The sequence below is a fragment of the Coffea arabica genome, chromosome 6e (assembly GCF_036785885.1).
Source record: "Coffea arabica cultivar ET-39 chromosome 6e, Coffea Arabica ET-39 HiFi, whole genome shotgun sequence".
NCBI lineage: Eukaryota > Viridiplantae > Streptophyta > Magnoliopsida > Gentianales > Rubiaceae > Coffea > Coffea arabica.
The window spans coordinates 696,247-710,369 of record NC_092321.1 but is presented as its reverse complement, the minus strand read 5'-3'; the positions used below and the strand labels follow the sequence as shown (position 1 = coordinate 710,369).

Here is a 14,123-nt window from a genome sequence, read left to right as displayed (position 1 = left end):
CAAAACGTCTCTCATATTTTCTCAAATGAATTTTTTCATCATTCACTTTTAAAATAGTAATTTTACATTCCTTAAAAAATTTAGTCTATAAAATTTAGTCCTAACCTGGATTTTTTATCACTTTTTATCTTGAATCTATCACATAACTCACACATGGTCTTTTTTTAAGGGCAAAAAGGTGTGTAGTTAAAGAAATGACCACATCCATGTTCATTTTTGCCCCGTAAAAAAGTAAAAACTGACCCAAACTAGATTTATTTTTTCTTTTAAAAAAGTGGGATCGGATTCAATTCATATTCATTTTTTGGCATTAAAAAAAATGGGATCTGACGTTTCATACATAAATATTAACTCCATGTAAGTCACGTGGTGATTTTAGTTAAAAAATTTATCAAAAACTTAAGTTAGAATTAAATTTTACTAATTTGAATTTATAAGAGACATAAAAGTGATGGACGATAAATTTATTTGGTGAGATGTGAGAAATGTTTTAAATAATATTTTCAAAAAAAAATAGAGAGCATACATATATCAATGAGTATGCGTGGTATACAAGGGACAAAATTGAATAAGACTGTAGCAATAATGGAGCAGAATGGTCATTTTAAATGATGCACATACTCTGCAAGACACTCACGCCATTACAAATTTTCAATTTTTCATTAGAGGATTTCGATTGAGATCGGCATCTTTACAATAGAGATGGTCGCCGGCCTGTTTGGATTGCCATTTTCTGTCAGAAAATTGCATCGTTTTCCGTAATCAGATTTCCCTATTACTTTTTTCTCTCACACACATCAAATCGCTACAGTAATTTTTCCATGAAAAATGACGGAAAATGCAATCCAAACGGGTATAAAACTCCAATCAAAATGGCCATTTTCCCTTCATTTCTTTCCGCAGGTAGTTTTCAATGAGCTTCAACTTTTTGGATTCAGACATCGCAGTACATACAGGCATACCGCGCGTTTGAGGATAGGGCAACAGTACAGCAATTAAGAATTATGTTGGGAGAACAAGTAGCTAAGATAAATGTTTCCTGCGTTGGGAACAAAAACGTCATATATTAGGGATAAAACTACAGCAGCGAGTCAAATGTTAAAGCAGGTGAAAGCAACGGTCAATATCCCTGTAATTTTTTTATTGCTTTAGCCTTTGACAGAAAATGAATCAAAAGAATACGGGCACGGTACAAACCCTTGAAGACAAAGAAAATATAGCCAGTAAACCATGGCATGACAATAGTATATACACATTTGCTTATTAAAAACCAGCTAACCTCAGCCAACAAATGAATAAATAAATGCTTACTTGAGCTCTAGTGTCATCTATTTTTCTGTATGGAGTAGTGAGGAAATTCTCTATATCCCAACCTGTATACTATTCTTGATTTTTGCTCATTCAGTACTTTTCACTGGAAGTTCAGTGCCATCATCAGCCGAACTTGTGGGGAGATTGGCAACAAGGTCTGGCTTTATCTCCTCCAGTTTCTGGAGAATTTGATCACATTCGGGCCTTGCTCCTGGTGAAGGATCAACGCAGTGCAGAGCTAACTTCAATGTGTTGAGCAGCTCATCCCCGATGTTGGATGCATCCCTCATTAGCTCCACGTCAAAGACTTCATTAGTCCACTCCTCTTTCACAATTGATGCCACCCACTGAGGCAAGTCAAGCCCATCTGTTGCCTCACTCGGAGATTTCCCCGTTAAGAGCTCCAACATGATCATGCCAAGGCTGTACACGTCGGTCTTACTGTTGGCATTCTTGAGTTTTGAAAGCTCCGGAGCACGATAGCCAAGTGTGCCAGCAGTGGCAATAACATTGGTGTTTCCTGCGCTTGTCATGAGCCTGGAGAGGCCAACATCTGCAATCTTGGGAATCTTTTGTTCATCGAGCAGCACGTTGCTTGATGTCAAATTCCCGTGTACAATGTTTTCTTTTGTGTGCAAGAAGCAGAGGCCTCGTGTAATGCCAACGATTATGGTCATCCTTGTTAGCCACGCAATTGTGGTTTCTGGCCCTCGAGCTGCAAACAATACACGAGAAGAGGATGTTTTGTGTATGGGTTAGCTTCTGAAATTGAATCAAAAATTTTAAGCAGGAGAGTCCAAATGCAGGGTCCATGTTGTTTAAAGCTGTTGGTGTCCATTTGATTCCATCTAGTTGTAGGAACCAACCACCACCAAAATCATTATTTTCTTTCTGCTCTTTCCTGACTATAATCTCTTCAAGGTTCAAAAATTGAATAGAATATGATTAGAAGTGCTTAATCACTTAACTATTTCAAGCACCAAATTCACTGCAATTCAGAATAAGCAGCAGTTACTAATTTAAGGTGCAAAATCAGTGACATAATTGCTTCTTTTTCCATTAGTGATCAAGCCCACATCACAAAACCAGAGACAAAGTTTGAAAATGAAGGGATAAAATAGTGGCTTAAAAAAGCTTACCGTGGAGAAAAGATGCCAGACTTCCATTAAGCATATAATCATAGACAAGAAGCTTCTCTCCTTTAGGTCCCAAGTAATAGGCTCTGAGAGCTAAAATATTTGGATGCCGAATCTTTCCGAGTTCAGCAACCTCAATTTCAAAGTCTTTCTGCCCTTTTGTTATCTTCTCTCTTAGCCTCTTTACAGCAACTTGGTTACTATCCTCCAAGGTTGCCTTATAAGCTGTCCCATAAGTGCTCTTCCCCATTATTTCTGCTGTTGCACATAACAAATCATCGGCTGTAAATACAAAAGGACCATCAAAATGGACCAGCTTTCCACCAGCTTCAGCCCCTGATTCAAGTTCAGTTCCTGCTGTTGGAACTGCCTTGGTTCCCCTGCCAGTTGGAGCCAGAACACTTGCTTTGCCATTCTTTGCTTTGGAAGCTGCCTTTTTCCTGATCAAGCAGCATAGTAGTACACAGCAAAGAAGCAGTAAAACTACCAGCATGGCTCCAGCTGCAATAAGGATTATGTCTTTGGTACTAAGTTTGCGATGGTGATGCTTAGAAGTGCCTTGTGATGGGGACGGTAAATTTTGAGGTGGAGGAGAAGAGCATCTAGTTGAGAAACTGTATCCACATAGCTGGAGATTTCCAACAAAAGAGCTGGAATTGAACTTCTTGGAAAGGGTTGATGGAACCATCCCAGAAAGGTTATTGTATGAAACATCTAAGGAGGCGAGTTTGGGTAAATCGGCAAGGGATGTTGGAATCTCCCCAGTGAAATTGTTCTCGGACAAATCAAGCAGAGTTAGACTGGTGATGTTTCCAATACTGAGTGGGATAGGACCTTTGAATTGGTTATGACTCAGGTTCAGTACTGAGAGATTTTGTAATCTGTCCAGGGTAGCCGGGATTTGGTTGTCCAGGAAATTGTTCTTGAGATTCAGGGAAACTAGAGATGAGAGGTTGGAAAAGCTATCAGGAAAGCTTCCGTTAAGAGAATTGCTGGATAAATCCAGCTCCTGAAGCCTTGAAAGACTACCTAATTCGCTGGGAATTGTTCCAAAAATCTGATTATGACCCAAATCAAGCTTCTGGAGGATGCTCAACTTGCTGAGGGAAGGTGGTACGTTTCCAAAAAGAAGATTATGATCTAGGGTCAAGGATTGGAGTTGATAAGAGCTATTTTGGCGTATTGAAAGACCCCAAGTATCAGGTATGGAACCGGAGAGGTTGTTGTGCTGGAGAGCGAGAAAAGTAAGTGAAGGGAAGTGAGTGAGACTCATTGGAATTCTACCAGAAATGGCGTTAAAGCTCAAGTTGAGTCTATATATTCTGGTAGAGTTTGCAAGGTTATAAGGAATTGCTCCAATGAGCTGATTGTTGCTAAGATCAAGAGTCTGAAGGACAGGGCAGTTACCAATGGATGGAGGAATTGAACCGGAGAGCCTGTTGTTGAAGAGATAAACGCCTCTGAGATCATAAAGGAAGCCAAGGGAAGTAGGGACCGGGCCGACAAGGAGATTGTCGTGGAGGCTGAGCCTGCGAAGGGCTTGCAACTGGCCAATCTTTTCAGAGATTCTGCCTCCCAATCCCTTGTAGGGAAGTTGGATGGCTATGACCTGCCCATTGACACACTTGATTCCAACCCACCCACCGGAACAAGCTCCAGGACCGCTATCATTCCAGCTGCTCAAGACACCTCTGAAGTCCACGAATTCATGTTTCAAGGCCCTGAGGGCTTGATAGTCTGCTTGAGTCACAATAACCCCATCCCATTTCTTGCCTGAAACAAGTGGAAAGGCGAAAAGAAGAAGCAGAAACGGAAAGAGCATGCTTGTGTGATGCCAGCGCCAATGTGGTGGCTTCTTCCATTTTTCTCTCTTACCATCCTCAGCCCTGCACCAAGCAGACTTTGGTATAAGCCGAGATGAATAACTGCGCGTATCATTTGGACATCCAACAACACAAGTATCCATCAACTACTTTTGGAGCAGGTTGAGGTAAGTGAAGGGCTAAGGAAGAAACGAAATGGCCGTGATTTTGCTCGCTCGGCCCTTTTTTATGTTTTGTCTATATCTCTCCACTTTTTCTGGGCTGCTGCTTTTTTGGATCACTGGAAAAACAGAGTACAGAAATTTTATTGAAGGACTGGGAAGGATGAGATAAATAAAGGTAGAGGAGGAAAGGAAGCAGGCATGTAATGTAAAAGAATGCAGGCGACTGGAAAGAGAGGAGGAGGGAATCTAGGACGAGGTCGCAGACAAGGTCAGTTGTTATCAGCAGCACAGAGAAAATGATACTCAAAAGTTCATGGTTAAGTCCCCTAACGGCTAGTTTTCCTTGGACAGGAAGAGAGAGAGAAAGCCTCTACTGAGCGATGGAGATGTTGCTCTGTTAAACTAACTGTACTAGAAGCAGTGGCGTTAAATGTTGATGGGGTTGAAGCGAAGCAGCCCGTGTCCTGACGCCGACAACTCAACGGCTATATCCCCATATGGGTGCCAAATACTACTACTTGAGCAGGGAGGGGTTCCACGCCCACTTTCACATGTTGGACCTTCCAGGGCAAGGCCCATCCATGCTTTGTTTTCGTCGGGGTCTTATGTGAACGTTACACATTGTTTGACTTCTTCTTTGTGCATTTTTTACCTTTTTTTTTTCTTTTTCCGGTAAGTATGACTCCGTCTTTTTTTTTCTTTTTTTTTTTTAGGAGGGTTTTAGACCCATTACAAGGTAACTAATCAAGGTAACCTGAGGAGTTGAGGAAGTGGCTAGTACGACTCAGTCTTTACCCTCGCACAAAGAAATAAAATAACCCTTTTTTTTTATTATTATTGAAGCAACTCTATTGGGATATCTAAAGTGAATATCTTCACAAGATAAAACTAGAATACGTAGAGGACGTCGCTGAGATGCATCTATTTGCTAGTCTATGAAGTTCACAGAAAAAAATTTCTTCTTTGTAACATTTTTTGCAATTCTTTTATGTTGCTGATGAACTTTTTGGTAATACTTGTTTTCTTTTCGATTCGGCAGTTTATGGCTGATTGGAGAAGGCGATGATTATATATGTGTATGTGTGCGTGTGATTTTGAATCCAGATTTTTCTATGTATAATAACCCTTCATATTTTACCATCTAAACCAACCCTTCGCCAAAAAACGATGAGTTGGTTACAAAGGCTGCAAGTATTTCTACATCTATTCATGGTAGTAAATAAGATGATCAAGGCAATGGCGTTAGAAATGAATCTCAAAGTTCTGCAAGGAATTTAACGTAAGAATTGAATTCTTTTAAATTCCTGTAATTGGATTAGAGAAGAGACGAATTAGAGATCCAATTCCAGAGCCCGCAACCCAACATACACGCTGTGCATCATCAGCCCGTAGACTGGCAGAACCCCGTGCAATAGAACATCCATGATTCAAACACCCATTATTTGGTCAATTACCAAAGCAAAACCAAACGTAAAACCCAAAACACCACGTACAGTCCCAGATTCACGTACAGTATCCATCCACAGATGTCATCGTTCAGACTCTCCTCTTTAATGGAGGGAAAATTATGTGAATAAAACAGATTACAGATCTCATCGTTAAGACTATCTCAATGGAGGGAAAGTTATTTGAAAAAGTAAAAGAAACTGAAATTTATTTTCTGGTTTATATTTAGTTAATCAAGAAAAATTTTGAGCAAATTTAGCAGCAGCTACTAAAAATTTGTGTCTAACCAACCTATTTTCTTTTAAAATCATGAAGGGACACAACGCGGGAGGGTGCAAGAAAATGTCTTAAACTCCTGAAAAAAAAAGAACAAACTTTTTTTCACTTTTCCTTACAAATAAACCTTATCTAAAAGTTTCTCCCCAAAATGTTCCTCAATGACAAGATGAGCAACAATCCACTGCTCAAAAGGCTTGATGCTGCTGAAGGGGGAACAAGGACAATGGTTCTCAAGGAAAAGAATCGTCCTCCTGAATCTGACTTCGACTCAAAACTCTCTCTTGACTAAACTGATTTACATTAACGGGAAAACAAAAGAGAGAGAGAAAATAACGGTTCCTTTGTAAAACGTCCACTCCAGAACCACAAGGTTAGCTAGAGGAAGGCGTGTTACATGACCTTGGCAAATACTATCATATGCTACTCTACTCACACTCGTACACGAACAACCAAACACAATCTATTCTCCTTTCCCTTTCGGCTGCGAGGATAAAAACACTGTTCTCAACTGTGCGTCAATTAAACCTGAGAATTCCGCTAGGCAAAACCTCTAGGATAAAGTTATTAGTAGTAAAGTTCTCTTCCTAACACCCGCATAATGCCAGTAGCACTTTTTGACACTAGTCTAGCACAAAAAACGTGAGAAAACAACTAATTGCTAATATTTATGCTAAAGTCAGTCACAAGTTCTCAGGTAAGGAATTTGAGCATTCAACTCAATCTCAATATTGAGACAAAAACAGAACCGAGGTACTCCCAACTGTTCTCTGGTTTCGTTGCCTGGACAGCATACACAACCTGAAGTCGCTAACGTACTCCAGCCAAGCAAAGGGAGAAAACTAGCTAGCATCTCTAGTCAAACTCATATTTTTTTCTGGTAATCACAAAGTTTGGTTGGGTTTGGACTCCGGTCACCACCACGGGTCAGTCATGCCTCAAGACCATAGGTCGCTTACCAGAGTTCATACATAAAGCCTACCAACACTCTAATTATATTAATCTCATCAAGTATGAAGCATCACAATTCACAAACACGTCCAATATGTTTAATCACTAAGTACAGCAAAGATAAATCCATAAACTTGAACAAAGTTTCAAACTCCAAAAGTATAATCCAACTAAATGTGAGATCGAAAGTCACCATAACGGTGAGATCTATTGAAATATGCATCCAGATTCAAAACTAACCATTAATTGTAACCAATTATACTTAGCCATAAAATAAGCCACATAGACAATTCACCACATGCCCATACTCTGAACTAGATTAGGAAGCACAAACCTTCCTCCAGCTCAACATGAATGAAAATCTCAATATCATTCAGTCAGTTTGGTGTACCTTTACAATCTAATAAAACATCACCACACTGCACAAAGATTCACTTCTCATTTCAAGACAGCGAAAGAACAGCAACACACCTGTCTTTGTCCTTGGATAACCAACCTTGCAGTACTGCTACAGTAGGTATCCAATATTCACCAATCAAAAATAACTAAAGACTGTCCAAACAATGGCCCATGAATAGATTGATGACAGATAAAATAAGCAGATAAATAGCCATTGCCCTTAACTGCAAAACAATATATAAGCTGGCCAGCATGAAGGACTAAATTTTGAATGCCATGATTATACAGTACTAGTGTATTTTAAGACAAGACATTGAACCATGTATGAGGAAGGATTACTTCAAAAAAATTTTGTTTACAGGTTCCGCTACACTGTCCAGATTGTGCAAAATCGTGTTTTCAGCAAATAACAGCCAAGAAAAGAAGAGATCGGACAAATGAAAAGCTGCACCTGCGCTCAGTTCAGGAACAATTATGCTAGCACAAGAAACTATAATTATACAGTAATCAAAAAAATAAATTTTAAAAAAATAATTGGCAGATAAACGAAATCTTTTCACGCATATAAAAGGTCATGCTCCAAGCCATTCACCAATCATGGAAAACACTTGCAGATTCCAGCAAATACTGCAAATAACATGGACCACTGCTCAGGAACTGATGTTTTCCTACTAAGTACACAATCAGTGCACCATTAAATGCTGTATTTAGATCCCATCAGTTACATGATTCTTAAATCAGTCATATTGAACAAGTACATACCTGAGAGGAAGAGAAAAATAATGAATCAGCAGATTGCTGATATACTTTCCAATTCAAACAAATATATACCAAAGAGGTACCAAACAGAACTGAAAATTGTTGTCATATGTTCGTAAAAGGATCATTTAGTTCGCAAACTTGGACGGAATTAAATCCAATAGGATCAAAACGAACCATAGATGCAAAAAATGTGAAACCCTTGCCCTACAATAATAAAGAAGAAACTACATAACACATGGAAATAATCAAACGAGGGAATACGCTGCATTCAAAATAAAACTCCACAATTTACAGAGATTCCAGCTAAAAGGTAAAAAGAAAATTATGATGTATCAGATCTAAAAGTATATTTTGTGAGTAGTAGGGTGGTATTCCGCTCTCATTATTGTTCAATTGTTCACTAACTAGCAAAGCATGTTAACATCACAAATCAAGAAGCTAAGTACAAGGGGTTGTTTTATTGGATCCTCAAACCCTGGCAGCAACTGCGGGAGCGGTGGCTGCAACGGTGGCATTGGAGGAGGCGCCAGTCAAGAAAGAGAGGAAGCCAATAGCAGGGGACTCTTGCTCATCAAGAAACAAATCCTCGGGAACCCTAAAGGCACCGTGCGCACAGACAATGGCAAGGCCGACCATGAGGGCCGACACGAGAACAGATCCAACGCTGGTGAGGAAGATGACAACGATGGTGGAAACGATGAGACCTACCAGGGTTTCGCGATCGGAAAATTGACGGCCGAAGAGTGTAAGGGGCGGATCTGAGGCGGTGCGGAAGAGATAGAGGAAAAGCCAGGCGGCAAGAAGGGCAGCGAGGAGGATGAGAGAGAGGGGGTTGGTGAGGAGAGAAACGGCGACGACACCGGTGATGACGGCGAGGTAATTGACGCGGAAGTAGGCGTAATTCTTGCGGATGCGTTGGGTGGCATCGGAGATGGAGTCAGGCTTGGAGAAAGCGGAGCGATCAACGAGCTCAGACCAGGGGCGGCGGCTGGCGAGGCCGTTGCGGACGGTATCGCTGATATGATTTATAAAAGCACGGAAGGCGGGAGGGGGTCCGGACGACTGAATGGAGTCGGTTGTGGTGGTGGTGGCGGCGGAGGGCTGAGGGTTGGTGATTGGAAGAAGGATGGCGGGCGACGAGGAAGCCATTCCAATTCCCAATTTCTGATCTGAGGCCTCTGCTACTTTTCTTCTCTTATTATTGTTATTATTATTTTAAAGGTGTGTTTCTTTTTCAGAGGGAGGGAGATATAGAGAAAAGGGAGTCTACGGAATCCGATTCAGGCTTCAGACATTAAAAAGTAAATTTAGCTCTTCCGCCTGCGCTACTAACTAAAGGGGGAATGGGATGAACTTTTCACCGTGGAGAAGGGACCGAGTAGTACTGATTAGCACCGGTAGTCAAAGAAATACTCTACCACGAAAACACAACACAAAACGGAATTGGTTGCTTAATCCGTACGTCAAAAAACACGAAAAGGAAGTTGTATAGAAATTTCGTCGGTGGATCTGGAATACGTCTGGATGGGATTTTTTTTTTTTTTTTTAATAATACGTCTGGATGGGAGTTTGGTATGCTAGAAACTATACACGTTTATAATGCAAGCAATTACGATAATACATTTTTGTGAACATATGCATCCTTTCCCACTTATACATCGCCCTAATAAATATCGCTGGAAAACTTTTCGTCTGGCAATTCTGCTAATAATGAAGTCATAAATAGTAGTATCTATTTTCATAATTCACAGTATTTTTTGGAACTAAAAGTATAAGACCTTATTTGGATTTCATTTTTCTAAATTTTTTGTAGTAAAATTACTGCAGTACCTTGATATATATATGAGATTAAAAAGTGATTAAAAAATTCGTTCCCGAAAAACTGCACGCAAGGGCTAGGAAGCTGCAAACGAATCGAGCCGCTCGAGCTCGAGCTCGAGCTCGATTAATAACGAGCTCAACTCGAGCTTGACTCGAGCCGCTCGCGGGCTAGGAAGCTGCAAACGAATCGAGCCGCTCGAGCTCGAGCTCGAGCTCGATTAATAACGAGCTCAACTCGAGCTTGACTCGAGCCGCTCGCGAGCGGCTCGAGTCAAGCTCGAGTTGAGCTCGTTATTAATCGAGCTCGAGCTCGAGCTCAGAATATTAAGCTCGTTAGCTCGAGCGGCTCGAGTCAAGCTCGAGTTGAGCTCGTTATTAATCGAGCTCGAGCTCGAGCTCAGAATATTAAGCTCGTTAGCTCGCGAGCCTTGGGTATATATATATATATATATTTTTTTTTTATTTAATAATAAAATTACGTATATTATATTTTTTTTTATTTTTTATTTTTATAGTAAAATTACGTATATATCCTTAATATTTTATTATTTATTAAGAAAAAAATATTATTTTATTTATAATTATTTTTTATTTTTTTCGAGCTCGAGCTCGAAATTTGCCGGCTCGTCGAGCTCGAGCTCGAGCTTGGTAAAATTTAGTCGAGGCTCGGCTCGATTAGCTCAAAGCTCGACTCGGCTGGGCTCGTTTGCAGCCCTACCGGCTAGCGTACGCGTGCAGCAAAGCACCCCCGTTGAATGGTTCTTCTACCAGAGTACCATACGCTGGTCTGACTCACTCTACAACTCTGTAGAATGAGTATGCACTGACGTACTCATCCCAGAGGAAGGCTACCTAAAAAATATCAACTAATTCCATTCAGATCTGCATGATGTAGCATTAATTCACCAGCCTGCGCCATGTGCTCAAGAAATAAAAGTGAGCCACATATTTCTGAACAGCATTGAGATGCATCTAGTGATTGTTCAAACCGATCTCAAAATATCCAGTATATTAAATTGCATACTTCTCTAAAGATGGATGCTCTGGAGCATCAACATAATCTGCTTGGAACATAATACAAGTACTACTACACAAACATTGAAGATGCATATTTTCCAAATTCTGAGCCCCGTGGTCAACAAGCTCAACATTTGCAAATACGGAACCTAGAAGGTAGACCCATTCCATCCAAAGTTGGAACTCTGCAAAAATTAAAGCGGCAGCCCTTCAGTACCATCAAAGTGGCAAAACAGAGTAGCCAAGAGACACTTGTACCACATTTTGGTGGAAAATCAGCATTTTCAGAGATTGAAAAGAAAATGGAGGAGAAAGTTGATTCATGGTGCAGAGTAACAAAAGTTGATTACATGACCTAGTACTGGTGTAAAGCATGCAGACACTGTGCATATTCTTGACTCTGATGGGCCTAAACAACAAGGAAGAATGCAATAAGAATCTACATGCTTGGGATTTGACCATTTTGCTAACAATTTTGAAGGCTAAAATTGCTTACCTTGGTGTCACAGAATTTCAGGAAGAAACGCGACTTTGGCACATTAAGCTTTGTCTCAAGAATGTTGGAAATTGCAGCACTCAGCTTCTTGTTCACATCAGGGTTGAGTCCCCCAATAGAAACCAACTCACCATAGGCAGTTGGCTGCTCAGTTCCACCAAATGACATGGGTACAGACCCCTTCAACACAATCATAACATACTGCAGGATTACAGGTGCAACGAAAGATTAATGCCATAATGGCCTAATGGAATTCAAGACACTATTCCAGCCACCACAACGTACTTAAGTGTAATCCTTTCATTAGTGGATAGTTCAAAACCCAGAGATATAGAAACATAAAATTAGCTATGTCACTCAATCTGCCAAAATAGATGATTGCACGTGTTGAAAATGCTGCCAATAGTCAGACCTAAGGCATATTCACTCCACCCCAACCCCCCTTCAAAAAAAATTTTTTTTTGGGGTTGGGGGTGGAGGTGGGCGGAGGGGGGATGTTGGGGGGACAAAAGGACAAAGTTTGGGGGTGGAACAAAATACCTTGTTTATAAGTTTTCTTTGTGTGTTTTTTTTTGTTTGGGGGGGGGGGGGGGGGGGGGGGGGGGGGGGGGGGGGGAGGGTCCGATAACAACAAACGACGACAACAATGAGCCCTTCACCGCAAGACAATTGCAAATCCAATTATGTTCATTGGCCCAAAAGTCACACAACATAAAGCACAGAAACTAAAAGATACGAGAAAATGCACAACACACAACAGAAGTTGTTCATAACTTCTCAATCTTGGATATCCTTCAAGGATTTGAATCCACTACGTTTTCCTAAAAGTAAATAAATAAACCACAAAGCATGTTCCCAACAATTTGAAAAGCATTTTAATGGGCATTACTTACATCTAGTCCTCAGATGATCAAAGCATTGTACAGACAAGAATGAGTAATAACGATTATCAAGACAAGTAAAAAGACACCAAAACTGAGGCAGTTTTTACCGAATTAAACTCTGGACAACCTAACATGCACAATCAAATTAATGCATACCCCAAATCTCCTCATCACAAAATCAGTAACAAGCAATCCCATCTTGAAGAAATTAAAGGCGTTAGGGTCAAAGAAGTCAGTGAAAATGCGAATATTCATCTAGGCAATTTCCAATTGAACAGGAATGTCAAAAACCCAGAGTAAAAAATTTAAAGGACAAAACCCAGTTTGTGTTGAAAATAGGTTATCTATCGACTTATACCCCAAATATTATGTCCTTAATCATTTAATTAGAGAGATATTGGAACTAAACCCTTAATTCAAGTATAAGGGCTGTAAAAATTAAAACCCACCAGCAAAATAAACGATTGGAACTGTGAGAGAGAGAGAGATCGGAACTAAAAGGAAAATTGTAAAGAAAGAAGAAAAGGGAATCAGCATCAAAGAGACGCGCTAGGAAAAGGATACATGTACTAAAAGGACAGAAATGGAGAGAGGATGGTTAAGTAGGAATATATACAGCCTCAGGCTTGCCGACGAGTTTGGCAACAGTAGAGGTGGCCTCAGACAGAATGGCGGAGGTGTCAACGCCCTCCAGCTTGACGTTTGTGGACAGGTTCAAGCACGGCATTTTCCTCTTCTCTGCGACCGCTATCCGCTGCGATTTCAACAAAAGAAACCCTTCGTCCCCTCACTCTCTCGCTCTTCCCCCACCCACAACAGCCCCTAATATATACGGATTATCGATTACGTACGGAGTCCCCTTGTGCCAACTCCCGCTCCTCCCCATGTCTCATCTTTATTTATTAATTTTTCCACCAATTGTATTTTCGGTTTGTGTTTGGGTTTTTTTTTAAAAGAGTTTTCTCTCTCTTTAGTGTTTTTCTTGTGCAAGTGTGAGAGTTAAAATACAATAATACCTCTTACATACAATCTCTCCTCTCTTACCGTTCAATCCATTGGATTCGTTTTGTATTATATTGCTATTTTTCTTTTATAACATCATTGTTAATTCTTTTTTATTTCATTAAAATTTAATAAATATAAAATGAATAAAAAATAAATACAACAATCCCAAAAAAGCAATATATAATAGAAAATTAAAAATATAGTAGAAAATTCATTAAAGAAATCTCATTTTGTGTATTTTGATTTTTTAAATTTGTTAAATTTTGTATATTACTCAACCAATAATTGTTGAATTATAAGGAAACAAAAAAAATTAAAGTATGATGTTTCTAAAAGAGAAATAACAATATAATAAAAAGTAAGTCATATGGTAGCATAAAAGGTGGAACAGAATATCTGTTGCGTCATCCAACTTTTCCTTGGTTTGAGTTTGGGTTTGATATATATATTATTTTTTATTTTAATAGTAAAATTACATATACATCCCTAAAATTTTATTATTTGTTAAGAAAAAATAATTATTTGTTGTTTTCATTAGATTAATTTCCAGAAACTCGAGCTAACAAGTTGCTCACGAGTCAAAAATTCGAACTATGTTACGAGCTGACAATTCGAGCTGCTCGCGAGCCTTG

The 14,123-nt window shown here is 39.7% G+C and overlaps 3 protein-coding genes across 4 annotated transcripts; all 3 read right to left on the bottom strand.

Moving 5' to 3' along the window:
* Positions 1-1,044: 1,044 nt before the first annotated feature.
* LOC113694818 (probably inactive leucine-rich repeat receptor-like protein kinase IMK2) lies at positions 1,045-8,358 on the bottom strand. The gene is made up of 2 exons (XM_027213702.2): positions 2,451-8,358; positions 1,045-2,026 (listed from the first exon to the last, which is right to left on the bottom strand). Exons 1-2 carry the CDS (start codon positions 4,411-4,413, stop codon positions 1,398-1,400), a joined length of 2,592 nt encoding a protein of 863 aa, XP_027069503.1. The 5' UTR covers positions 4,414-8,358; the 3' UTR covers positions 1,045-1,397.
* A 152-nt stretch (positions 8,359-8,510) lies between these two features.
* LOC113693798 (PRA1 family protein B4-like) lies at positions 8,511-9,828 on the bottom strand. Its single transcript, XM_072054196.1, has one exon. It carries the CDS (start codon positions 9,415-9,417, stop codon positions 8,737-8,739), a length of 681 nt encoding a protein of 226 aa, XP_071910297.1. The 5' UTR covers positions 9,418-9,828; the 3' UTR covers positions 8,511-8,736.
* A 1,240-nt stretch (positions 9,829-11,068) lies between these two features.
* Positions 11,069-13,350, bottom strand: LOC113696221 (uncharacterized). Of its 2 annotated transcripts, XM_027215616.2 has the most exons (4): positions 13,103-13,326; positions 11,603-11,803; positions 11,462-11,515; positions 11,069-11,291 (listed from the first exon to the last, which is right to left on the bottom strand). In XM_027215616.2, the coding sequence occupies exons 1-3, from the start codon at positions 13,211-13,213 to the stop codon at positions 11,462-11,464; spliced, it is 366 nt and encodes a 121-aa protein (XP_027071417.1). In that variant the 5' UTR covers positions 13,214-13,326; the 3' UTR covers positions 11,069-11,291. The 2 variants fall into 2 exon arrangements, with proteins under 2 accessions (XP_027071417.1, XP_027071418.1); XM_027215617.2 differs by lacking the exon at positions 11,462-11,515 and having other exon boundaries at positions 13,103-13,350.
* Between the last annotated feature and the right edge of the window lie 773 nt (positions 13,351-14,123).

Bases quoted from the DNA above. Each gene is read 5' to 3' on its own strand.
- LOC113696221 (XM_027215616.2), bottom strand. From the start codon at position 13,213: ATGCCGTGCTTGAACCTGTCCACAAACGTCAAGCTGGAGGGCGTTGAC. The intron at 11,804-13,102 runs GTATATATTCCT...GTAATCCTGCAG, and splicing joins TCGTCGGCAAGCCTGAGGCT to TATGTTATGATTGTGTTGAA. The intron at 11,516-11,602 runs GTAAGCAATTTT...CTTGTTGTTTAG, and splicing joins TGAAATTCTGTGACACCAAG to GCCCATCAGAGTCAAGAATA.
- LOC113693798 (XM_072054196.1), bottom strand. From the start codon at position 9,417: ATGGCTTCCTCGTCGCCCGCCATCCTTCTTCCAATCACCAACCCTCAG.
- LOC113694818 (XM_027213702.2), bottom strand. From the start codon at position 4,413: ATGGATACTTGTGTTGTTGGATGTCCAAATGATACGCGCAGTTATTCA. The intron at 2,027-2,450 runs GTAAGCTTTTTT...TATTGTTTGCAG, and splicing joins TCTGGCATCTTTTCTCCACG to CTCGAGGGCCAGAAACCACA.